This window comes from Amblyomma americanum, chromosome 2, assembly GCF_052857255.1.
Source record: "Amblyomma americanum isolate KBUSLIRL-KWMA chromosome 2, ASM5285725v1, whole genome shotgun sequence".
Taxonomy (NCBI): domain Eukaryota; kingdom Metazoa; phylum Arthropoda; class Arachnida; order Ixodida; family Ixodidae; genus Amblyomma; species Amblyomma americanum.
The window spans coordinates 151,883,880-151,911,233 of NC_135498.1; the positions used below are offsets into that span (position 1 = coordinate 151,883,880).

General features: G+C 46.2%; 1 protein-coding gene across 1 annotated transcript in view; it reads right to left on the reverse strand.

Moving 5' to 3' along the window:
• Window positions 1-239: 239 nt before the first annotated feature.
• LOC144119174 (uncharacterized) overlaps window positions 240-27,354 on the reverse strand; it is a 35,064-nt gene continuing 7,949 nt past the window's right edge. Inside the window, exons 3-7 of the mRNA XM_077651867.1 lie at window positions 22,461-22,562; window positions 19,967-20,139; window positions 15,786-15,945; window positions 13,891-14,040; window positions 240-575 (exon numbers count right to left, since the gene is read on the reverse strand). Coding sequence (XP_077507993.1) covers window positions 404-575; window positions 13,891-14,040; window positions 15,786-15,945; window positions 19,967-20,139; window positions 22,461-22,562 — 757 coding nt within the window. The 3' untranslated portion in view covers window positions 240-403. The remainder of the gene's footprint in view (window positions 576-13,890; window positions 14,041-15,785; window positions 15,946-19,966; window positions 20,140-22,460; window positions 22,563-27,354) is intronic.

A 27,354-nucleotide genomic window follows, 5' to 3' on the forward strand; every position in this document is an offset into this window, starting at 1 on the left:
CATTGTGTGTCCTACATGCGCGAAGTTCGCAGTCAAGGGTTGTACTCTCAATTTAAAGAGTGCATGAGTTCGAAGTGTATGAGTAGATGGTGCGAACATGAAACATGGGAACACGAACATGAGGACTATGAAAGCGTTGAAAGTTAGCAACATAGACACGCCGAAAACCTTGTACGTTATTGGGTACATGGAAGGATATAGCATGGAGATACCAGTTAGTCTAAAATATCTTTATTGTGACATTGTGGCCTTAAAACGCCACATTTTTGCATCGCCAAACCGGATGCGGTGGAAGAATTTCTAACGCGGCCATTAATATTTCATATGAAAACTCACTCTGTTCATAATCAGAACGTTACCGCATATTATGCCCACTTTAAACCGGCATTTTGGTTAACATTTTTCACACTTTCATGTCATCAGAGAGCCACAAAATGGCGGTAATATTTTTCCCCTTCTTTGCTTGCATGAAAGCCTTGAGAAAATTAGGGGGCCGGAAAACCCGCCATTTTCTGCGCTTGGAAGCGTCAATTATGAACACTTGACAGCTTTTCTTCCGGCTGTTGCCACCCGAACTGAAAAAGAAATTAAAAGCAAATTAGGGTTACAAATATGCTCTATTTTACGAGCTATTTGAAGGGAAAAGCCTACGCTAGCGGCGCGTGCCAAGTGCCAGAACGATGTGCACCATTCACTGTCCTAGGCTCGGGCAAAATCTACTGCCCAGGAAAAGGTGGGGGCGGTAGGCCCTGATTCCAAAACCAATGCTGTATATGCAGGTAACCTAAAGGAGACACATTTACAGTTTTCAGAAGCAACGCTCGCGTTAGGATGTCGGGCTGATAAAAAACGATTTTATGGTGTGTTTCGAAAGTTCTCTTATGAGGCAGTCACTCTTTGTAGAACGGAAATGACAGTGCGAAAAAGTATAACAATCCAGTTAGCTAAACATCACATCCAAAATCAGCACCCTCCGTTTTAAAGAAATTCTGTTACTTTACACATTTCGGTAAAAAAAAAAAAAATTACCGCACAGCGGTTATCAACGTGTGACGAAATATTCGGCGACCACTGTTCATGGTGGTGAACAAAATATTTTTGCTAATTATTGTTTGTCTTCTCTGGTAGAGTGCGCATGACGTCGCGATAATGTCTTTCGCGGCGTCATCATCTTCCTGACTACGTCTACTGGAGGACAAATGCCTCTTCCGCATATCTCCAATTAACCCTTTCCTGTGCAAGCTGCGGACACCCACCCTCCTGAAAAAAAAATCGTAATCCCGTTCGGCCACGTCAGTGCGCTCGAAACACTGTGTTGCGTGTTGCCACGGCGCGTTGAAGCCACGTTATGCGTGATGCCACTGCTTGCTGACCAATCAGCGTGAACCCGCTGTGGTGGCTCAGTGGCTCTGACGTTCGGCTGCCGATCTAAAGGTTGCGGGATCGAATCCTGGCCGCGGTGGCCTCATTACGGTAGAGGTGAAATGCAAAAACGCCTGTGTGCTGTGCGACGTCAGCGCACGATGACCAATATATCCCTCAAGTCCCTCATGCAAGACACCACTTTGTTGCGCAATGCGCAATAACTTTATTGTATGAAAGCATGCGCCCGCTAGCGTGCGTATAAAAGTCTAAACAATTCTCGTGAAAGCGTCCGTAGTGTGCGTTCAGTTTTGTGTCTCCTTAGCGTTCAAAAAGAGCCTCCAATCTTCAGTTGGAGCAGTGAGCCGATTCAACCGCATCGACTACGCTGTGATTGCGCAAGCAAAGCAAACAAGGTATGCGCATTGTTGTGGGGAAATTGGCACGCGTGATGAAAAATGGGCATTGGAATTGATGTCAAATGTCTCCAGCTTTACCACACGCAATATGTAGTGCATGTCTCTAATATTCTACACAGCAGGACGGCTCAGAATTCGGGGTTCAGAAAATGTTTCCGTCAAGCAACAGGTGGTTTCAAATTTTGATGTGAAATAAACACTTCATATCTAAAATGTTTACATTTTGTTTTCATTTGCTGGTCTTCAGGAATATATGCGTTAAGGAAAACTAGGTAGCCTGGAAATTATTCTGGATCCCTTTATTCCGCTACCCCCATATCCCAGGCGCGGCTTCGGGACGTTATTGCCCCCATACCATATGGCAATCATCGCGACGTGTTTTTTCACCAACGCCGTATAGCCACTGAAAGTGCCTATTAACAGCTGCTGCTGTAAAAAAATAATAAGTGGTTACTGCCGATCATGCGCTTATTGCTAAAAACGTGGAATGCTGCGTGTCGCAAGTTAAAGTGGCCCTGGAGTGCAGAATGTGAATCTACGATATGTAAAGTTCTGAACAAAACTGGCAGACTTCTGTGTCTCCCAATACCGTTTTTGAAACTGAGAATTATAAACCCTCCGGTAGTTGCACTCAGAGGTAACCTGCAGTTAAGTTCTACCAGCATCAGCATCATAGCCAAACAAGGCATTTTTAAATTGAACGCGCAGCGGTTTTCGAACGTCACATGCCATTGCACTCCACATGTGCGCGCTTCTATTCCAGTGGGCCTTGCCGGGCTGAGCTAAAAGTTAATCAAACGCGCCCTTCTCATCGTGTGGAATGTTGTTTGACTTTCGCCTCGGTCGTACAGAATAAAACGAGAAAATTTCAGCAGAGCAGTCGTACACCAGAAGTGTTCTTGCAAAAACGAACCGAAAAGTTCTTTTTGACGACATTTTTGCACTTGAACGCGAGTATCAAGCAAAAAAAGGCCTAAACTATACCTGCTTTAGTTATCCAAATATATATATTGTAACGAGGGCTTAGGTCCGCGCTCAGGCGGCGACCAAACCATGGCGGCAGAGTCTCTGGTCTGTCCAGGTCACCAGGCTCTCGCTCTGAACGATGGCAGTGCGGCTAGGCTAATGCCCCTCTTCTTCTTCACAATGGCCCTGGGGAGAAAAGGAGCCATCCTGGCGACTCATGGTGTGGGCAACAAAACCTGGTCATAGTACGTCTTGAGTCATTGGACATGCACAGTCTCGCGACCACGTCGGCGGAGATCGAAAGACGGTGTGAGTGGCTCAGTAATGTAGTTGACTGAGAATGTGAGCTCCAGGACGCGGTAGGGGATATGGTATTTTGAAAGTAGTTCCTTTGTGAGGCCGGGAGCAGTGGAAGCAATCCACAGCCAGACGAGTGAAACGGGCGGGAAATACGAATCAAGCTGACCTTCGTCATGGCGGTGTTTTTGGCGCCCCTGAGTGTCTGCCGTGAGCGACCATGCAATCTGGCGGCAGTCTTCTGCGTTTTGGGCAGCTTCAGAAACAGTTGTTCATACAGATGAGGCTAGGGGGTATGGGAGAACTCTGTCGATGGGAGCGGATGGATGCCGGCTGTAGAGCAGAAAAAATGGGGAGAAACTGGTTGTGGACTGGGTAGCGATGTTGTAGGCATAGGTAATATAGAGTAGAACGAGGTCCCTGTTCGTGTGTTTGGAACCAACGTGCATAGCCAGCATATCGCCCAGGGTGCGATTAAATCATTCAGTTAGGCCATTTGTTTGCGGATGGTAGGCTGTACAAGTCCGATGAATTATATCGCACTCAGCGAGTAGAGCTTTAACGACGACATACAAGAAGACGCGTCCTCTGTCATTGAAGAGTTCACGAGGAGCTCCGTGGCGAAGTACAAAGCGCTGCAAAATGAAGGACTTCACGAGCTGTAGCAGCCGGGAGCGCGGCGGTTTCTGCATACCGGGTCACGTGATCAATGGCAACAATGACCCAGCGGTTGCCAGCAGCGGTGTACGACAGAGGGCCGTATAAATCTATGCCAACATAGTCGAAGGGGTGAGGCGGACAATGTAGTGGCTGCAACTCTTCAGCGGAGTGATCAGACAGTTGCTTACGGCGTTGGCAGGACGGGCAGGAGCGGACGTACTTCAAGATAAAGTTATACGTGCCGCGCCAGTAGTACCGGAGACGGATGCGAATGTACGTCTTGAAGACTACCTCGTGGTCGCATTGCGGGTCAGCGTGAGAACAGGTGCAGATTTGGGACTGGAGATGTCGGGGGAGGACAAGAAGCCATTTCCGTTCATCAGAGCCATAGTTTCGCCGATAAAGCAGACCATCACGAAATGCAAAATGTGAAGCTTGGCGACGAAGGGCGCGGGACGCAGGAGCCGTAGATGGGTCGGAGAGAACGTCAAGACGAGAGGGAATCCATTGATCTTCACGCTGCTCAGAAGCCATTTCGCAGGTGGTGAGCGAAGGCGCAGCGGATTCGATGGCGGAGAGGCTCGCAAATTCGGCCGGTAGCGGGGAGCGGGACAGGGCATCAGCGTCCTTATCCTTGCGGCCCGAACGATATACGACACGTATGTTATACTCTTGGAGACTGAGAGCCCATCGAGCCAGGCGACCGGGGGGATCTTTTAGCGAAGAAAGCCAACATAGGGCATGGTGGACGGTGACCACGTTAAAAAGGACGGCCATAGAGCTAAGGCCGAAATTTGCCAAGGGCCCAGACAATGGCCAAGCACTTTTTTCCGTCACGGAGTATTTGGAATCGGCTTTCGTGAGGGTGAGGCTGGCGTAAGCAACCACATATTCCTCGAATCCAGACTTGCGTTGGGGGAGCACAGCCCCGAGGCCAATGCCACTGGCGTCCGTGTGCACTTAGGTTGGGTCTTGCGGTTCGAAGTGACGCATGCAAGGTTCTGTGAGGAGACTGCGCAAGGTGTTGTAGGCGTCGTCGCAGGCAGGCGACCAACTCGAAAAATCCACTTTGCTCCCGAGAAGCTGAGTTAAAGGGGCAGCAGTAACCGCAAAGTTGCAAATGAAACGTCGAAAATAGGAACAGAGGCCTAGGAAGCTGCGCAGTTCCTCAATGCAAGTAGGTTTTGGAAACGCAGTCACAGCACGAAGTTGGGCAGTGTCGGGGCGGACGCCCTGTTTTGACACAACATGGCCTAAAATTGTCAGCTTACGAGCAGCAAATCGACACTTTTTTTTAAGTTCATTTGAAGGCTGGCGTCCGTAAGGTAGGATAAGACGTGCTTGAGCCGGGACAGAAGAGTCGCAAAGTCGGGCGAAAAGATCACGACGTCCTCGAGATAACAGAGGCACGACTTCCATTTGAGACCATGCAGAATGCTGTCCAACATGCACTCGAAAGTAGCCGGCGCATTACAGAGGCCAAAAGGCGTGATGCTAAATTCGTACAGGCCGTCAGAGGTCACAAATACGGTTTTAGGGCGATCGTCGGCCGTCAGGGGGACCTGTCAGTACTCAGAGCGTAAATCGAGAGAAGAGAATTCCGCTCCTTGAAGGCAGTTCAGAGCATCATCAATGCGGGGAAGAGGGTAAACATCCTTTAGCGCGATCTTATTCAGGCGGCGGTAACCAACGCAGAAACGAATAGAGCCATCTTTCTTCTTCACGAGTACTACGGCAGAGGCCCAATGACTATGTGAGGCCTGAATCACGCCGCTCTGAAGCATGGTGTCATCTCGTTCTTGTATAACTTGGCGCTCACCGGCGGATACACGATATTGGCGCTGATGCAGTGGTCACCGGTGTCGGTGTGGTGGGTGACAGTCGACGTGCGGGTCAAAGCGGGCTGGTGTGAATCGAAGGAGGAACGAAACTGACGAAACAGCGCGAGAAGTTGGTAGCGTTGAGGTGCAGGGAGAGAGGCGTCGGTGGAGGGTAGGAAAACGTTTGGAGGCGAAGTGTCGAGTGCAGGAAACGGCGGGCTGAGGGCATCTACGTCAAGGGATGGCGAATCGCCAGTTTCATCGCGACAGAGAATGAAATCAATGATCTAGATGGTTGGATGGATGAATGGATGGATGGATACGGCTGAACCCTTTAAATCGGGCGGTGGCTCAAGCCACATAGCCATGACTTATGAAATTTTACTCTTCTCTTGTTTTTAGCCACCAATCAGATAACCTTCGCTCTGGTACCGAGGCACTCACCGCGACGCACAGTGGAAGCATATGTAAACGAATTGGTCACGAACAACGCGCTAAGGCCAGCTGACAGGGTGAGGACGGCGTAAGGTATCGGCAGGTACTAGCGGCACAGAAAGATGGCGTTGTTCAACTTGGTAGTATCGTCCCACTTGTTATAAGTGCTCACCCGCTTGCATGATGTGAGCCAGTCTTCAGCGTCATGATCGTCAGTACCGCTCAAGAGGGCGACCCCGCTGCCGGAGGGAGCCGGAACAGACGACTGGAGAGCACACCTGCACGGCTCGGTGGTTGGCGTTTTCGGGCATAACACACACACACACACACACACACACACACACACACACACACACACACACACACACACACACACACACACACACACACACACACACACACACACACACACACACACACACACACACACACACACACACACACACACACACACACACACACACACACACACACACACACACACACACACACACACACACACACACACACACACACACACACACACACACACACACACACACACACACACACACGCACACGCACACACGCACGCACACACACACACACACGCACACGCACACGCACACACACACGCACACACACACGCACACGCACACGCACACGCACACACACGCACGCGCACACACACACACACACCCACACACGCGCGCGCGCGCGCACGCACGCACGCACACACACACACACACGTGTTTGAAACAATGTAATTTGACGTTTCGGCCATGGAACGGCCTTCATCAGAATAACAGAATAGAAACGGAGGACACAGAATATGACGGAGGGTGGACAAAAAACGTACAAACATATAATGCACAGAAGATTAGAAACCTATCACACACGTGACTAGAACGCGAATGTGGGTCACAATGGCTGAACAGGAGGGGTACGTTGCGAAATTCAGTGCGTTAACAATCTTAGCTATAGAATGCGATGACAGATGATTAAACGTGTCATGCTTACAGTGCAAAGATGAAAAACCAGAATTACTGGACAGCAAAACTTATGAAGCAAGAAGTTGTACACTCTAAAAACACAAAAGAACACAGGTCACGATAAAACAGCATAAATGGTAACAGTACTAGCTTTTATTACATCGTGACAAAATAACTCATGACGCTATCTGCCTGTTCTGTCCGAGCACAAGAAAAGAATAAATAAGAAAAGAAGCATACCCGTGCGGTGATGCAAAAAGATGAACGTAGCGAAATTTTATCTATATGATGCAGCGGCAAGTTAAACATATAGGTGCGATTAAAAGCAAACGCGGGGTGCGATATACATGAAGAAAAAGCCCGAATAGGATAGCACATTACATCGGTGGATATCAGGGTGTTTGAACTGATAGGGTGCTCAATTTCCCCGTGCTTTCGTTCAAACCAGAAGATACTGTATTAAACTTACAGATCAGGAAAGACTAATTTCTCGGTCGTAATTAGATTTAAATGAAGATTCCAGAATAGTAGCTGTAATGTGATCAAATGAATGACCTGGGAGCTGAACATGTCTTGATAGGGGCAGGTTTGGGAGGGATTTAACATGGTTTCTGTGGTTATGGAAGCGTGAGCTAAAGGGGGTTTCTGTCTGGCCTACATACTGAAGGTTACATATGGTACACTGGAGTAGGTAAATGACGTTTCGAACTCTCGCAGGTGAGGTCACCCTGAATTTTTAAATGAACCCGTATTGCTAACACTCTGAGACGTAGTCATATTCTGACAATCTTTACAGCGGCTCTTGTTGCAACGGTGGCAGCCTGTTGGTTGCGGAGCAATAGTTTTTGAAGAAGTTAGTATGTCCCGTAGATTTCTTGATCTTCTATAAACAGTCCTTGGTAGGTCTATGAACATTTCCTTCAGGCGAAAACTTTGCATGAGAATATTATAGTGTTTTTTTTACGATTGCCGAAACTATTGGTGCTGATACAGAATGAGTGTGGAAAAGGTTGGTATTCGATTAGGAAGTATCTGGTTTTTCTTTAGCGAGTAGAATCCTTCGGGATTTTGTATCTGCGCGCTCTATGGCTTTCATCGATCAGCTGAGTGGGGTAAATTTGTTTAATGAGTGCGCTACAAAGCGTGGCGCAATTGCTTTTAAAGTCAGATTGTTTCGAACAGATACGTTTGAACCGAAGTGTTTGACTGTAGGGGTTGCACGTTTTAACATGTTTGACATGGCTACCATCAAAGAGCAAATATTGCTGGCGGTCAGTAGGATTTCGGTACACCGTTGTAGTCAATCTGACTTCGTGAAGCGAAACAGTGACGTCAAGAAAATTCACTTTACATCTAGAGTACGTATGGGAAAATGATATATAATGATGCAGGTTGTTGAAATCGGCTCTAAATGAAAGCAGCTCGGCTTCGCCAAGGGGCCAAATAAGAAATATGTAATCAATGTAACGCCTATAGTAAAATTTTACTATTGACCGGCTTTTCAAAAATTCGGTTTCCAACAAACCCATAAATATGTTTGCATAATTAGGGCCAATGCGCTTGCCCTTAGAAGTGCCACTGATTTGAACATAATGCTTTCCCTCAAACTCAAAGTTGTTAAGTTCTAATATCAGTTTAAGTAAGGTGGCCAGTGTAACACCGTCCACTATCTTTTCAATGCGAGCTTCATTGTATACGGCCACGACAGGTGCGTTTAATCGCACCTGTATGTTCAACTTGCCGCTGCATCATATAGATAAAATTTCGCTACGTTCATTTTTTTTACATCACCGCACGGGTATGCTTCTTATTTATTCTTTTCTTGTGCTCGGACAGAACAGGCAGACAGCGTCGAGTTATTTTGTCATGATGTAATAAAAGCTAATAATGTTACTGTTTATGCTGCTTTATCGTGACCTGTGTTTTTTAATGACCGTATGTTTTTTTTGGTTTTTTTAGAATGTGCAACTTCTGGCTTCTAAAGTTTTGCTGTCCAGCAATTCTGGTTTCTGATCTTTGCACTGTAAGCATGACACGTTTAATCATCGGTCATCGCATTCTGTAGCTAAGATTGTTAACGCACTAAATTTCTCAACGTAGCCCTCCTGTTCAGTCATTGTGACCCACATTCGCGTTATAGTCACATGTGTGATACGTTTTTCATCTTCTGTGCATTATATGTTTGTACGTTTTTTGTGCACCCTCCGTCATATTCTGTGTCCTCCGTTGCTATTCAGTTATTCCGTTCCACGGCCGAAACGTCAACTTACATTGTTTGAAACGTTGGTCTCTGTTTAGTCACTATATATATATATATATATATATATATATATATATATATATATATATATATATATATATATATATATATATATATATATATATATATATATATATATATAAACATATTAGGGAAACCAACAGTCACCGAAAACCCAGGTGCATAGGGGAATTTTTTCTATTTTTTTTTAAATCTCTAGTGCCAATCAATTGCCTTTAAAGAAAATTATTTATAAAGCAGCAGAAAAAACAACCATGCCACCGGCGGCATGGTTGTTTTTTCTGCTGCTTTTTAAATAATTTTCTTTAAAGGCAATTGATTGGCACTAGAGATTTAAAAAAAATAGAAAAATTCCCCTATGCACCTGGGTTTTCGGTGACTGTTGGTTTCCTTAATATGTTTGTCAAAATGAGCCCCTCATTTCATTTGTTTGTCTGCATATATATATATATATATATATATATATATATATATATATATATATATATATATATATATATATATATATATATATATATATATATATATATATGCGACGGTGAAAAACTTCCTACACTGCTGATATCATAAACAAGTTGAAGTACACTTGAAGAAACTTTTATTTACCAACGGTTTCGAACGCTGGACCGTTCTTCATCAAGGTAAGATAATTGTGAACACAAAGGTCCGCGTTTTCGGAGCACCGAATGCACATGGAGATGAGAAAAACGCTCCCCTTTGAGCAAACAGCTCACACAAGAGACAAACAGCGAGCGACCAGACTAGGAACCAGACCAGACCAGGCAAGAAGAAAACGCTCTCAGAGCGTTTTTCTCCTTTCCACGTGTATTCGGTGCTCCGAAAAGCCTCGCATTCGGGAAGTGCTGCGTTCGATTCCCAGCCGTGTACCCACCGGTTTTCTAATGGGTACAAGATTTCCCCCGGCCAGGCACTCGGCTTTTCTGGGGTGAGATGCCTGAAGAAAGGGTCTTGCACCAAACCGTTGCCTTGACGGATCAGCTTTGCTTACACCACTCGTACTATTTATGCACAGCAGCTTATACTCTGCGCATGTAGGTTTCAAATTTGTGTCGTGCTGTTGTTCAGCAAGCTCTTGTTGCGTCACTTTCTGAGCCATAGTTGGGAGCAGTGGTTCTGAAATAATAAACTATGTAGTTGAATAAAATTTTCCCTTGCTACTTTTTACGTGAGGAAATCTCGATCAACGCCATTTCGACGCAGCCTATTAATGGCTCGGAAACTCGGGTGTTTGAAGACAGCTCCCAAAGAGACCGTAAATCTCCTATAAAAGTACCAATCGAGCATTAAGACAAATAGCTGGGCTTGTTGGTACGTTAACGCCTTGAAACTCAGCGCGACACATGTACGAGGCGATGTTAGGAAGACGCAGCGAACGCTGACTATTAGCAAATCGTGATTTATGCAATCGTATACGCTTTCGTAAAGTCTATAAAAAGGCTCATGACCAGTCTGCATTCTTCAGGTGATATAATATAAATTCCATTTGGGCAAACAGCCGCATTTTGTGCTGAGATCTTTCTGAAATTAATTTGATTGTCGACTAATAAATGCTGTTTCTGTTCAAATGGAGGCAACAGTTCTAAAATAACATTTTTAAAGATATTCGACGGCAATTACCCATAGCACTTTCATCGCCTTCCCCATAAAAAGCAGACATTCGTGCAACTTGGGTCTTGACGGAAAGACAACTTCGCATTGGCGTAGCTTGGCTTGGGAATGTGACATAGGTTAAAATATGCGTAAGGCAAGGTGTAAGCACGTCTTTAACATCTTCGATTGGTGCAAGTTGGATATCATCAGCATCCTTCCTAGTGCTGCTGTTTAAACTTTTAATCACTGTGCTTTTAACTAATGTTATCACTTTCTCATCAATGATAGGACAAGGTGGAGGTGACATTGTAATAGAAGTTTTTAGGATCATTAAATATTGCGTGTTTCTCATCAACATTAACCAGATATTCGCTAAATGCATCAGCAAGGGCTTTTCCAATAACTCTGAGTCATTAATCATCTCTTCTGTTTTAACAGTGCCGGCATTTTTATTCAAAGGAACATATACACAAAGCTCGTGTTTGTGTTTTCTTTCAAATAATTACTTAGACATTAGCATACATCGATTCACCTAGAACCGCAATATAGTGGATAAATGAATCTCCCCTGGTATTGTTTCGGTTTTCGTTTCAGCAACCACACGGTGGCTGTGACGTATAAGGAGAGTGTCAGTCACGTGAGGAATGAAAGAAAAAGCTGCAGTATAATCACTAATAGGTCCTCTTAATTCAGTGCAGCCTGCTTCAAGAAGTGGAATGAGAACATAAGACATATCAACGCTTATATTGCAGTTTTTCATGCCACACGTGACCAAAACACAGGCCAGAGCCATCATTCGATTCATGAAACCGGAACATCATGACACAAGGAATTAAATTACAATCGTTTAGCGGTCGTAGGCAAACATCACGTGCTGACGCATGCATTCTAACTTCCTATGGATTATTTCAGAGAAGAAAACAAGCGACTAAAATGAGACGTCTGTTGTCTTTTGCAGGGCAACTCCGGGGTTCTTTTGAACGTTTTGAGTTGACAATCACATCACATTTCTTGGAGTCAGATTTCTCTGCCAAAACAACTATATTACAATGAGGGTTCCTGTTGTAGGAATATCCTTGATTGAGGCCACGAAATGGGAACATTTAAAATTCATTTTCGCTTCAACACAACACCGCCCGGCTGCGAAATTTGGCACAAAATATCAGAAGGGTGCAGATAATGTGCCGTAAAAGTAAAATCCGTGGGGGAAGAAAAACGTCCGGCGTTGCTTTTCAGCTGGGTTAAGCCTTTCCCATAATACTTTCAGCAGTAGAGCTGAATAAGTTATTCACGTAGGCACGCCTTGTTTTCTTTAGGTCGTTCCTAATTTGTTACGGTGTGTTTTAAATTCTTTCTGCATATTAATATCCTTACTTCTTATGAACTTGCCGTATACATCGTTTTTCTTTTTATTCTCTGAATAGGCTCAGCGCTTATTTAGCGTTTACGAACCTTTCGGCTGGGCTTGGTATGCACAAAACGAAAGCGAGCTTCGTAAATTGACTTCATTTTGCAAAGTAATTGATTATAAGCCTAGACTGCATCTGCTGCAATGTATATGTGGCATCCGAACATGTAGAATTTATGTCTTTACGAAAAACTCCGTGGACATGGCATGTTATAGGTTGAGTTAGACGTATCTCTGAGTTGTATTTTCGACAAACATATCCTACTGAGCACATAAATATCGGTGGGTGATCAGAGATAAAATGCAAATGCTACAGTTAGCGTCATCACAGCCTATTTATGTAATAAACACATCAAACAGATTAGATGTAGTCTTAGTAATTATGGTAGGAAGGATAACAAGATCATGGCTACAGTGGGCCTTAAATACAGCTTCCAATTAATCCCAATGCTGTTTTAGAGCGATAGCCCTAATAGCTGCAAAAGTCGATTCCCGTGTGGGTGCGATTTTTGACCTTGACTCACCTTGATGAGCTATTTAGCAACAACCTTAAGTAAAACGTCAGACATCTAACCATAATTTACCATGCCCGACACGATGGCACGTCCGAATTTGGCCTGGTCAACCGAAAATTTGACCTTGGGTGATTTGAACGAAATAAATGTGCAGCCATAATTGAGCGTGCCCGACACGATGGCGACCTCCAAATTTGGCCCACGCCATTGCCAAAATTTGATCTTGGCGACATGGGAAGGTTTTGACACTATAGTAGGTTTAATGAAGTTCAAACTATATGGTGTACAATGTGTACCAAAAGTTCACTATGGTGCCACATGTCCACCATGGTGGCTTGCCCTTTGACCCTTGACGTTTCACCTTAAATGAGTTTCATCGAGATGGCGCTACTGTGAGTTCACGTGACGTCACGTCAACGGATGGCGCGTATATAAACGCCGCGTGGCCACGCTTGCCTCGTTAGCCATGGAAGAAGAGGAGTCGCGACAGCCTGTCCATCCATGCCAGAGCTATCGCTCGACCTTTCGGTACAACCGTGGTTAAACCCTGCCTAACTTTTTTACTGGGATGAGCGGTGTGTTAGCAACATTGCATGGAGATAGTCATTAAAAGTGTCCAGCGCTGTGCATCAAATCCCAATTCGCGATTATCGAACAAACCTATGTTTGTCTCGTAATGTACGCAGGCCATAACCTCTGCGCCACAGCGCGAAATATGCCTGTGTTTATTGGAATTACCAGAAGCTTCTCTGTGCCAATGGAAGTCTCAAGCGCATTCTTCTGGCGTCCTTACTAGTACACGCGATGTGAACAAACTGCTACGTGGGACGGCCGAGAGTGTTTCACACGTACAATGCCTATGTGATTGAGTCCCGTTGCGCGCTGAATAGCTTGAAAGGTAAAGTTACGCTGGAGCCACAAGCTGTGCTCATTAATCACTGCCTGTCAAACAGCCCAGTGGCCCGAGCATGAAGTTGGACTAGTTGGGTTTGAAGACTGACTTTTATAGTCAGTCTTGTGGTTTGGCTCACACATGAAGAGTTCAGCGAAGGCAAGAAACCTGCGGTTTTCGTTCCTTCGACTGAGTCGGTCCTTAGCAATATTGTATGGTGGATAGTGCCAAGCACCTGAGGAAATAACCTTACTATTTGTAGCGGGCACACTTGGTGGGATAGCCGTATTCAAAGCATCTTGTCTTCAGGATGTCAAAAAATGTGACACCCAGGGATACTGATGTGAAGCTGCCGACGTTCAGAAAACAGTTGAAGAGCTTCCTGTCTTCAGCACAGTTAGTCCTGAAAAGTCATAGTAAAAAAGATCTGTTTCCTTGTTTGGAGAAGGCAAAGTTTCTCTCGCGTCTTCGGGGCACTGCAGCTATGGACGCCGCAAGAATCTTCACAGCATAATGCAAAGCAAAGCGTTAAACATTTTCCACTGGCGCTATTGAAAGCTTTCTCGGGGATCCATCTACTTGTCCCCACACCATGTTGACCACGCAGTTACACGCACTTATAATCACTCACCTGTGTAATATTGCAGAAGTATTTCTTTGTGCTCTATCAATAACACGAACCCAGAGCCATACGGCCGTAGTGAAGGGCCCAAAGTCAATTAGCCTAGGTATCAAATCGTACCGATCCACCCAAACCCGAACGAGAGAAACGCAAAATTATTTCTCCTCACAAACCATAGCGCGATGCAAGCTGTTATATGCTTAACATGGTGGAGAAAATCTACACCATGATGTAACTAAAATATATGCAAATAATTTAGTCGATGTAAGCATGTAGAATTTTATGATTATTTTCGATGTGAAACTCCAGATTTCATCCAGTTTTATTAAGAAAATATTTTTGTTCAGTTATCTTCAACTTCTGTTTATATTATAATGATGCTGTGAATACAGCAGGAAAACAATTGGAAGATTCATTGTATGCAATCAGGGGCGTTGCTAACCTTCAACACAAGCAAGTAAATGCGAATAGCAGACTTCTGTCCAAGCACTGACGTGACAGCCTTCTTTTGTGGTGTTCACACTTCGGCAGTTCAAAAATAAACTACATATAATGCATAGATGTTAGCATGATCTTTGCAGTGCTACAGGACGACAGAGAGAGAGAGGATGCACTGGATGCACATGGCCTGGAAAATATTTTGCTTCACATCAGCATTCTACATTCATGAGTAGTAGCGAAATGGTAGATACGTACAGGGCGCAAAACGACAAGAAAACTGCCATCATTATGCGTTTTCTGCCTTCCTCTGCTATTTTCTTTGCAATAATGAAATGAGAAAGCCAACTAGCTAAACTAACCACTCCAACGCACACTGTAGCAAAGGCGCAGCCTTCCTTCATCAACGACGGGACTAATGATCCCGTCGTTATCGTCTTCTGGGTTCAGATATTCCACATATCTCCTCATATCCTTCGCCGTCCACTGGGGACAGAATAATGAGACCATGCTCGAAGCAATCCGACCTATGAGGCTGAAACTGACAAATGAGGCTCTCACGAGTCGATCAAGTTGGTTCATTTTGATATGTTCATCAGCAGAATTTGGCTACTTTTTATTTCAAATATCACCTCGTGCAGGGTTTCCAGGCGTTACTGTCCATCTTTAGTTGTCGCTGCTTTCGTACCTTTCGTTGTCGCAGTGAAAGAAGAGAGAAAGATACACCATAGTGGAGGGATCCTCATTAATTTCGGTTAGTTTGGTTTAACGTGCGCTGACATCACCCAGCATGGGGTGACACACCTTAGACGCCATACTAATGTCCTGTAAGCCTGTGCGAGGCACCGAAACGCTGATAGGCTGTTTAGGCCTCATCTCTGTTGCTTTAAGTGATTCTTTAAAGTTTGTTTTTTTTATCCGCGCAGTGCCGCAGACACTACCTGTACAGCTGGCACTGCGTCACTCAAAGAGTGAACGTTGCTGTGGAACGTTCCTTGAGGGAATTAAAGCATAACGGATGTATTGTTCGCATCCTCTGCTAGAAAATGAAAAAAAAAAGGTTTGCTCCGTATTGTTCATGAACTCACATTGTGTAGAACCGGTGGTTCTTTATTCCGTATTTTTGTCTGAAGGCTGGTATGACGTCCTTAGAATGATCGTGGTCCCGGCAGCACATGTCGCTATCTCGAGCTTTTCCCAAGTCATAGACGTTCGTCGCAACGTTCCCGGCTCCACACCATTTAGTTCCTGCAAAAGGGCATCGCTCAATTTGCCTTCTTTTCCGCTCTACAGCACGGCAAATATTTGTGCACTGGGGCAGAGGAGACGTGCAGCCTCCTCGACACCAAGTCCTCCGCTCGTGCAAATCCATGCGAAGGTATACGCATACGCTTTTACTGGCGGCAGTCGTGAAACGACGGCGACACAAGACGAAGCAAATTGGCGGGAATATTTTCCTTCGAAAAGAGCGCGATTCCGGCTTGGCGAAGCTCACAATTCTTGTCGGTGATTTTTGTCTCAGTCTGTTGCGTTTGCGAATATCGCCGAACGAATTCAAGGGGCAAGGCTTACCACTTTTGGTAACTCTATAGCACATGTTCCGATATTCACTTCGATGAACATATTACCCTTACACTATCTCTTCCAACAAAATATAAATTACATTATATGCCAAGCTGTTAAGGCAGATATCTTTATTTGTAGTTTTATATCGTCTCTAGTTTACAAGAAGACCAGGATTGAAAATGGCATTTCACTTCCGAAAGTCAACACTCATTACGGAAGATTACAGTCTATGTTATGACTGTGTTTGTAATCTATGACATGATTCAATAAAAACATGCGCCTCAGCAATAATGTTCAGTGCAAACACCTGATTAATTGGACCAACATGCTGTCATCGACTGGAATACTACTTTAATGAAGCTGCCGCGGTGGCGCAGTGGTTATGACGCTCCTCTGCTGACCCGAAAGACGCGGGTTCGATCTTCGCCGGTGTGGTCGCATTTCGATGGAGGCGAAATGCTAGACAGCCGTGTACTGTGCGATGTCAGTGCACGTTAAAGAACCCCACGTGGTCGAAATTTTCTGGAGCCCTTCACTACGGCGTCTCTCATAGCCTGAGCCGCTTTCGGACGTTCAGCCCCATAAACCAACCACAACTTTAATGAAACTGCACTGTTTGGCTATTTTTAACGTGACCAATATATTATATTGTGATTTACGTATCCATAACATTCCTGCACCCGGTTCTGCATCTGGTTTACATAGCCTTTCCAGTCCAAAACCGGATGCAGAAGCTACTTGAACATGACATCACCTACTGCCGACTGGACAGGGGCCCAACCGCTAATGTGCAGCGCGATTTACAGAAAATTCTCACCAACGTCATCGGTTTCGTCCCTCCGACCTACAAATCACTTTACCTTACACTCCTGTGCACCAACGATTCGGCCCCCGCCCTCTACGGCCTTCCCAAAGTGCACAAGTCTGGTATGCCGATGCGTCCCATCGTGGACTACAGTCGTTCCCCCCTCCACAGCTTATCTGGTTACCTTCATCGCACCATCTCGCCTCTTGTGGGTTGTGGCTCGACACACGTACGAAATTCGACTCACTTCTTCGAGAAGGTAAGCAACATGTAACTGGACGACAACGAGCTGCTAGTCTCGTTCTACGTCAAGTCGCTTTTCACATGCGTCCCTGTTGACCTTGCCGTACAAGCCTGCTCTTCTGCCCTAGAGTCTGACAGATCCTTACCTGAAAGGACCCCTATTAACGTTCCTGACCTTTGCAGACTCCTACAGTTCTGCCTCAGCAACACGTATTTTGTATTCCAAGGACTTTTTTACCGTCAACTTCAAAGTACTCCTTTGGGTGCCTCTATCTCTGTTACCGTCGCGAACCTCACCATGGAGTCTGTAGAACGCTGGGCCATTGCAACATTTGCTCACCCGCCAAACGTTTTCCTCAGATATGTTGACGACTGTTTCTGCATGATTCAAAAAACACGCTTTCCCTGCCTTTTCGTCTCACTTGAACTCCATAGAGGACGCCTTTGATTTCACCACCGAGGTCGAGGCGAACGGTGCGTTGCCCTCTCTTGACGTCTTGGTAAAACGCGATAGTGACAAACTATCATTCAGCTTGTAAAGGAAGCCCACACACATGGGGCGTTATCTCAGGTTTAGATCCGTCCAACTAGCCTCGCATAAGAGATCGATTGCTGCCACGTTATTAAAAAGGAGCCAACACATTTGCAGTTCTCCCGAAGACAGGGCTAATTAATTTTACAAGTTGCGGCGAGAACTTTCGCGCAATGACTACCCGACATATTTCGTGGCATCGGTCGAATAACAGCTGTGCCGACGAGAACGTGAAACTGCTGTGTCTTCCCCCTTGAAACTTGCCGCTGTCCCCTGCATCCCCAGAATCAGCGAGGCGTTGGCACGCATTCTGCGTACCTTCAATGTTGACATTGCCCACGTTCCGACCAGAAAACTGCAACATGTTTTGGTCAACGTAAAGGACGTTCTTCTAAAAGAAAAATATCCCGGCGTGGTATACAGCATTCCCTGCTCCGACTACGACTGCGTCTACATTGGCGAAACTGGCAACTTCGAAAGGCGAGGTATGAGCTGCAACCGGAGTGTGGCTGACACTGCAACCGTCCGAAGAGTGGCAGGAGGAGGTAGAGCATGGCGAGAGCGTAATAATGTAGCACGGTCTATCTATCTCTTTCCGACTGCGCCATTCAGCGACAGCTACAATAGCATCGCAGCAGCTGGCAGTGTTCTAAGGTTCATGATGATTGTGATCTCCCCGATCGCCACCTGGCTTACGTAGGAATACGCGCCTACATACTCCATTGTCTGTCCGATCCGAGCCGCGGTGGTAGAATTTTGATGGAGGCGACATTTTAGAGGCCCGTGTACTGTGCTATGTCAGTGCACATTAAAGAACCCCAGGTGGTCGAATTTTCCGGAGCCCTTCACTACGGCGTCCCTCATAGCCTGAGTCGCTTTGGGACGTTAAACCCCCATAAGCCATAAGCTTCATTGTCTCAATTGTGTGGGTATTCAGACGCTCTGCACCTCATACAGGGTAAGGAAAAATAGGAACGGCTCTGTGCCATGGGCTAGTACCGCTGGTACACTGCGCGTGTTATTTTTATTTAAGAGGACTATACAACCTTGGTGCGGGCAGTACAAGGTTCGTATTCATGGGCACCAGTTACGGAACTCAATGGACATCACTGTGACCAGTGCTCGGCCTTGGTAAAACAGTATACAAGTTCAGGATCCTTGGACATAAATTTTAATTCTAGGAATATTGTAAGGCGTTATGGATATATCAAAGGTAATGGTCCTTTCTTACGATCATGTCTAACAATTTCAAACAAAAATTTGAAAAGTAGAAAATTGTAAGATAATATTACGGAAATATTGAAGATAATGGTTCATTCTTATGATGTGGAGCAAAATTCTTATTTTCAGGTAATCCATCGATCGCATCTAACAGTTAATACTCCCATAGAAAACCAATGAGGAACGCTCTTGACGTTACCAGGAACTTTAATAAAAAAAATACAATACTGCCGTCGGGTGACCTGCGGCTGTATTGATTGTTATAGTGAAATCTCAAATTATGTGAAAAAATTGCGTTCATAAAAAAGTTTACCGCTCAAAAATGCTTTTGTCCAGAATTTCTGGGTACGGTGTAGCAAAACCTTTCTTTTAAACTTTGTCTATCCCTCGCACCGAGCAGTTAAGACTGCCACAGAAAACCAAATGGGACCGTTCTTGACGATAGCAGAAATGTTAATAGCAAAAAAATTCAAGCCTGCCGAGGGGAGACCTGCGGATATATACTGTTATTGTGAAAGCTTATGATGCATGAAAAATTGCGTTCATCAAATGTTCGCGTTCATAAAATGCGCTTGTCCAAAATGTATGCGTACGACCACCAAAAAAACGTTTTGCAAGTGTTTTTGATACAACAGCAGCAGTAGTGTGCCCAAACACGAAAGAGGATCAAAGGCCCTGTTTTGTACCGATTCATTTCCCAATGGTTAAATTCAGTCACAAAAGTTAAAGAAATGAAATAGCAAATCAGTCACTACAGTATACGGTCCTGGGTCCATACCTCAAGATTGCACCTTGCCGTAAGCGAAACACAAAAATTCCAGAATATATCGCTGTTAAAATGCGTATTTCCTTTTTATCCCCTCCGTGAGTTACATCAGCGTTTTCTAGCGGCGATATTTTACCTGGGAATATCGATAGGCTGTGAAGAGAATGATTCGTCGGCCGCGGATTTTCGGGTATCTTCCTGTTCGGTGGAAGGTTCAGACAGAGGTGTAGCAGGTGGTTCATTTTATGCGGGGTCGCATGAATCACAGCGAGCGTATGAGCAGACTTCAAGATATGGCTGATGAGAAACCTGTTGGGAGAAATCAGGTAGCTTTTCAGAAAATGCTGGAAAAGAAAAGCGTTTTCCTGGTTTTAACTTTACCCCGACTCTAAAACTTCAATTCAGTTAGCATTATACTCCTGGTGCCTTAAAAATTCACTGAAATTTTGCCGTGTGCAAAAAGTTTCGTGAAGCGCATACAGATGCTTTCCGTCGAAGCGAGCAGCAGTCGAGCATTTCAGTATGATGCTTCATTGGAAATTGCAGCACGCAGTACATTATTCATGTAATAGTGATTCGTGGAGCTCTTAATGTTTCTCCTCGATTATGCATAAGCACGTGCAGATCACGATTAGATCTATCTGCAGTACAACGTCACGCTATTTTTCGTCCATAAATTAGCCCGTAATCAAATCACGTTATTTGCATTGATGCGATGAAATCTTTTACTTTCAGAGGTCTTTCTTATAACGATCATCTTTTCTTTTTTTCCCATTTGCAATGGGCAATTACGCACGCGGCAGACGCGTTTATGTTGTGGGCACGTGGTTTGAGCACGCAGTGTTACCTATTTATTTTTTTTCTGTGCCATGGCTGATATTCGTTCAATTCAATTGTGTATACGGCTCATACTATTGCTATTTTTCCACCCAAAATGAACGCATACCAACTCGCCCAACTTTCCATTCTCATACTATTGCGCTCATCAGACGCGTTGTTCATCATTGTGTTCTGATTTTCTGTGGTATTTTTTCCTCCATCATTTGAGTATCTTTTTGGCCCCAACTAAGACTGCTTACCTCCTTTATTTAGTATAAGGCAATTTCAATCTTGTGTATATGTTTTCGTTTATTTCATTCACACGTACGTTCACGCATCGCGTATAATTTGTTTCCCATATAAATGTGGAGGCTCTGGACGAGTAGTGAGAGTCGCGTACCGTCACGTACTATCATCAACTAATGAAACGCGAACAAGAGAACTGAGATTCCAGCGTCAAAACAAATCATAAAAGCTTCTGTGGAGGAAATGTAAGCGAGGTTGATTAACACTTCAGAAGCGCCGTCTTTGCACCTTTGAAGCAATGTTAAGCTCCTCTGGTATCAGCCCCCCCCCCCCCCCCCCCTAAGGTTTTCTCATTTTGTTGTTCGTGTTCCAGAGTATTGTCTGCGTTTCATTTGTTGCTGATAGTGTGTACTGTTGTACTATTGGCTGGAAAAGTTCACGTGATGTTGGCTGCGGAAAAAAAAAAACATTTTTGTGCATGAAGTAAGCCAATCGCTGCCTGTATGAGGGGAGTTACATGTTCCATGCATTGGCGACAATACCACATAAATGAGTCGCGAGGCACCTACATTAAATTATTCTCTGCAAACATGTTTCCTACAGTACTTGAGAAAGTAACGTACGCGCTTGTTCAGGTATGGGCTCTGGGAAGTTCGCACTGTTTTCAAATCCGGCACACAAGGACCCGCCGCGGCGGCTTAGTGGTTAGGGCGCTCGGCTACTGATCCGGAGTTCCCGGGCTCGAACCCGACCGTGGCGGATGCGTTTTTCTGGAGGCAAAACGCTAAGGTTCCCGTGTGCTGTGCGATGTCAGTGCATGTTAAAGATCCCCAGGTGGTCGAAATTATTCCGGAGCCCTCAACTACGGCACCTCTTTCTTCCTTTCTTCTTTCACTCCCTCCTTTATCCCTTCCTTCATGGCGCGGATCAGGTGTCCGCCGATATATGAGACAGGTCCTGCGCCATTTCATTTCCCCTAAAACCATTTACTATTATTATTACATAAGGACATGGAAATGCATTGCATACAATGGACACTGTAACAAATTGTCACTTGAACGACGTGACTAAGCCACCAATGACGACGCCGAAGATTGCAAGAAATAACGCATCAATAACGTACTACGCAGTAAGTGAAACAGAAAAAATATTGCAGCCTGCACTAGTCGTGATGACAGATGAGAGCCCGTTTTCTGGAATCATTATAGCTCTCTATAAAAGGGAAAGCACGATAACTACCAAGATGGACAAAAGACGAAGGCAGTTAGGTACAGCGGGCAAACTTCAAGCTACCATTCAGAGAAGAATGAAGGTAATGTACGCAATTCCGAGACTAAGAGCAGTAAGGAGAGGTTGCTTCTCTCCATTTTACGAAGTTTCATTTTCTGCCTTTTGCTTTTTGCGAGTTGTGGGGCCACAGTTCTTTCCTTGCGAATACTGCCGAATAAATGCTAACACTGCAGTTTGCATTCTTCTTGTATTTGCGCTTTTCTATTTTTGCATTTCGCCTAAGGCGTAACACAATGCCAACTGCGATTGTGGTATGCAGCTAAGTTGTGACTTACCTGTCGCCGAGCACGTTGCAGTGCAGCAACCTACCGGTCTTTCTGTCCAGGAATACCTCTGCCATGCGGTGGCCTCCATTGTAGACGTCCGTAAATATGCGACTGTGGAGGACAGATTTATTTACTTTAGTATTTAATTAAACGTACTAACTGACCTCATACTTGAAGTCGAAATAAAATATGGGGCAAAGTGTGGTGCACAATTGGAGTTTGTTCCGCGCAAGATAAGAATAAAAAAATTAGACATCATAAATGCAAGAGAAATAGTCAAGAAATCCAACAATTAAGGCAAAGGCTAAGTTTTTCCTAAATTTCTAAAGGGCGCAGCGCTTTATTACTAGTGACTCCGCATGATAATGCGATTATGCTATCTGGAAATTGTGCATATCTTAACGTACGACATCTTTCACATACAAATGGCGTCATGTCACTTCAACAAAATTGCTGATTGCTCTGCCAGCTCGTCGAATCTTAACGCTATACTAAATGCCAGTGCATGAAAATTTCCCCTGCCCTTTATTATCAGACATTTTGCTTAAGTTATTAGTGACAAGTCAAATGCAACCGGAGGTTATTACTACCTATAAGCATCTCAGTGTTTACATAACTACTGAATTACTGTGGCATTTGCTGGTAACCTGCTCCCTTAACAAATGCTATCAAAATGTCATTTGCCTGTTTTGATACTTCAGTATACTTTAGTAGACATCATAATTATCTACTGCACGATACAGTCATCCGTAGAAAACTTTAGTATCCGTCAGCGGTGTGTTTTCGCCTTAACATCGCGTAATGAACTCAAATTCGATCACAATGCTTTTCTCGCTGACTTTTTGTTCCGCTAGTGCATCTTCAGGAAATCGTCTTTTGACCTCCATGGCTAAGATGTTTTTCTATCCAATTTTTCCTTGATGCTAAGCTCTGTTTCATGAACAATTCCTTCGAAGTGAATTAGTGCTACCAACCATCCTCATCGTTTTCAGATTATTTTTTTTTCGCAAACAAGCGCAGACCGCAACCGCCCTCCTGCGTACGTTACTGATATTAACGGCAAAAATTACATATAGCCTGCAGCCACCAACCCTTTTCTAAAATATTGTCACCGGCGAAAATACAGAGAACAAAGCTGTTCACTCGGGCGAGGTTTGCCAACACCGCCGCGCTCGTTCTGGACAAAGAAGACGTTCGGCCACGCGCTCGGGAACACAGTTCGACCTCCAGGTGGCGCCGGCAGAAAGTCAGCAGCGTGGCATTGCCCCTCCCATCTAAGAGGCATCGACTCGATGCCGCACGCGAGGGGAAGAAAAAAAAATAAGGCGAAAGGTAATGGCGGGGTTGGGTCCGGGGCTAACGGGAATAAAACGGCTTCATTCGCGCCACGTGGACGACCTCGGACGTCGGGTGTCGAGAGGACCGGACAGTTCCTTGAGGAAGCACCTCGTAGGTCACCGCGCTGAGGCGGCGTAACACCTGGTACGAACCAAAGTAACGGCGAAGAAGCTTCTCGGAGCGCCCTCGCAAACGGATTGGGCTCCACACCAGAACTTGGTCACCGGGTGTGTAAATCACCTCCCTGCGGCGGAGGTTGTAACGCTCGGCGTCGCGTTGTTGTTGGCACCGGATTCGCTGTCGAGCAACTTGGCGAGCAACTTCGGCGTCACGGACAAATTGGTCGGCATCCACGAAAAAGAGGGAGTAGGATCCGGAAGAAGCATGGCGTCCAGCATGGTCAAGGCTTCGCGACCGTGCACCAAATGGAAAGGAGTGAAGCGCGTCGTTTCGTGAAGCGCAGTGTTGTACGCGAACGTTATGTAAGGAAGTATCCGGTCCCAGTTCGCGTGGTCATCGTCGACATACATAGAAAGCATATCGGCAATTGTCTTGTTAAGCCGCTCAGTCAGTCCGTTGGTTTGCGTATGGTAAGCTGTTGTCTTTCGATGACTGGTGCCACTGAGTCGAAGTACCTCGTTCGTAAGTGCCGACGTAAACGGGGTTCCCCTGTCAGTTAATACGACCGTTGGAGCTCCGTGACGAAGCACAATGTGATGAATGAAAAAACTTGCGACTTCGGCGGCGGTACCACGGGGAAGAGCCTTGGTCTCACAGTAGCGGCTGAGATAGTCAGTGGCAACAGCAATGTACCGGTTACCCATGGAAGACGCCGGAAACGGACCGAGTAAGTCCATGCCGACCTGTTGAAATGGGAGGCGCGGGGGATCGATAGGCTGCAGGAGCCCGGCTGGTTTAGTCGGTGGCGTCTTCCGGCGCTGACATTCTCGGCAGGTTCGGACGTAACGGCGGACAACCGCAGCAAGCTTGGGCCAGTAGTACTTGGTGCGTATGCGCGCCAACGTGCGGGAAAACCCGAGATGGCCCGAAGAAAGGTCGTCGTGGCACGCGCGCAGAACTTCGTCACGAAGCGCAGCTGGCACTGCAAGCAGATAGACAGTGTCCGTTGGGCCGTAGTTTTTTGTAGAGTACCCCATCGCGCAAGCAAAACGATGACAGTCCGCGCTTGAAGAGCCGAGGTGGAGATGGGGCGATTCCTTCAAGGTATTCTATGAGGGGCAGCAGGTCGGAATCGGCCCTTTGTTGTTGGGCAAGGGTGGACGTGGTGAGAGCACCAAGAAAAGCGGAATCGTCGTCGGACTCGTCAGTGGGGCACAGGATTGGGGCGCGGGATAGACAGTCAGCATCGCTGTGTTTCTGGCAAGACTTGTGCACGATGGTGACATCAAATTCTTGTAACCGAAGACTCCATCGAGCAAGCCGCCCCGAGGGATCCTTCAGGTTCGCCAACCAACAGAGTGAATGGTGGTCGCTCACGACCCGAAACGGGCGGCCATACAAGTACGGACGAAATTTCGTAACGGCCCACAGCACAGCTAGACATTCCTTTTCCGTTGTGGAATAATTGACTTCTGAACGGGACAAAGTGCGACTGGCGTAAGCAATCACGCGTTCTAGACCATCCTGCCGCTGAACAAGGACCGCGCCGAGGCCAACGTTACTAGAATCAGTGTGCAGTTCAGTGTCGGCCTCTTCGTCGAAGTGGCCAAGCACAGGCGTACACTGCAGACAGGACTTGAGTTCTGTGAAGGCGCTGTCCTGGTCTTGGCCCCAGATGAAGGGTTCAGAATCCTTCGTCAGGCGGGTCAAAGGCTCTGCTAGCCGGGAGAAATTGGGAACAAACCGGCGATAGTACGCGCAGAGGCCCAAGAAACGACGCAGGCTCCGTTTGTCTGTTGGCTTAGGGAAGGCAGCTACGGCGGCCGTGTTTTCGGGATCTGGACTAACACCTCGTGCGCTGACAATGTGACCAAGAAACTTCAGCTCTTGAAATGCAAAGTGACATTTCTCTGGCTTGAGAGAGAGACCAGCGGAACGTATGGCCTCGAAAACAGCACGCAAGCGTTTTAGGTGCTCATCAAACGTGTCAGAGAAGATCACGACATCGTCAAGATATACGAGGCATGTCTGCCACTTCAGACCGGACAGCACGGTGTCCATAATTCGTTGGAACGTGGCAGGGGCCGAGCACAAGCCAAAAGGGAGTACCTTAAACTCGTATAAACCGTCAGGCGTAATAAAGGCGGTCGTCTCTCGGTCGCGTTCGTCGACATCTATTTGCCAATACCCACTGCGGAGGTCAAGGGATGAAAAGAAGGTGGCATGGCGCAGGCGGTCTAGGGAATCATCAATGCGGGGCAGAGGGTACACATCTTTTTTCGTGACGGTATTCAGGCGCCTGTAATCGACGCAGAACCTGAGGGTGCCATCTTTCTTCGTGACGAGAACAACAGGCGATGCCCAGGGGCTAGTGGAAGGTTGGATGACGTCGTCCTGGAGCATCTGTGTAACTTGGCGGCGGATGGCATCGCGTTCTTTGGAAGACACGCGATAAGGGCGCTGGCAAATTGGTCTTTGGTCGTCAGCAACGACAATTCGATGCTTGGTAAGCGGCGTCTGTCGGACCTTGGAAGTTTCCGCAAAACAGTCGCGGAAGGAATAGATTAGGCTTTGCACGCAGTTTTTCTGACTGGCCGAGAGGTGCGGGTTCACGTCAGTCGGAATGGCTGTAGCCGTCGCGTCGGCGAGGTCTGACGTGGTGGATAAAGAGCACTGCCTCGTACACTCTCCAAGCTCGTCAAAATAAGCGACGACTTCTGACTTCGTCAAATGTTGCGGTTCACGAGTAAAGTTCGTGACTAAGATTTCGGTACGACCATTGGCAAGGTCTACTAGGCCTCGGGCGACACAAACTTGCCGAGCGAGTAGCAGGGACATGTTCGCTTTAGCAATGCCAAGAGCGCCGGTGCTGTCAGTACACTCGACTGTGACGAACTTGCTGGCTCGCGGAGGGATTGTTATGTGGTCGTCACATATGCGCAACATTACTTTACAGGGCTCGGTGGTTGTGTTAACGGCTCGCTGGGCGGAAAAAGATACCATGAGTTCCTGAAGGTTTATGATCGCACCATACTCGTGAAGGAAATCCATGCCCAGTATGAGGTCCTTTGAACAGTCAGCTAACACGGCAAAGGAGCCGGTGAAAGTAAGACTACGGATTTGGATGCGGCAAGTGCAGACGCCGATTGGTGTCACGACATGGCCACCGGCAGTGCGGATCACGGGTCCACACCAAGGCGTCAGAACCTTACGGAGTGTCATGGCTAGCTCCCTGCTCATCACAGAAAAATCAGCGCCGGTATCGACGAGTGCGGTCAGTTCATAACTGTCGACGGTTACTAAAATTTCAGCGGAAACTAATCGTTCGCAGCACGTCGGTGAGGTCGTCGGATCGGGTCGTTGACGCTCGGGCCGTCGCGTCCAATCGTCGGGTGGAGGCTGTTTACTTCGTGCAGCGGCGGCGGCCCTACCCCCGGAGGACGCC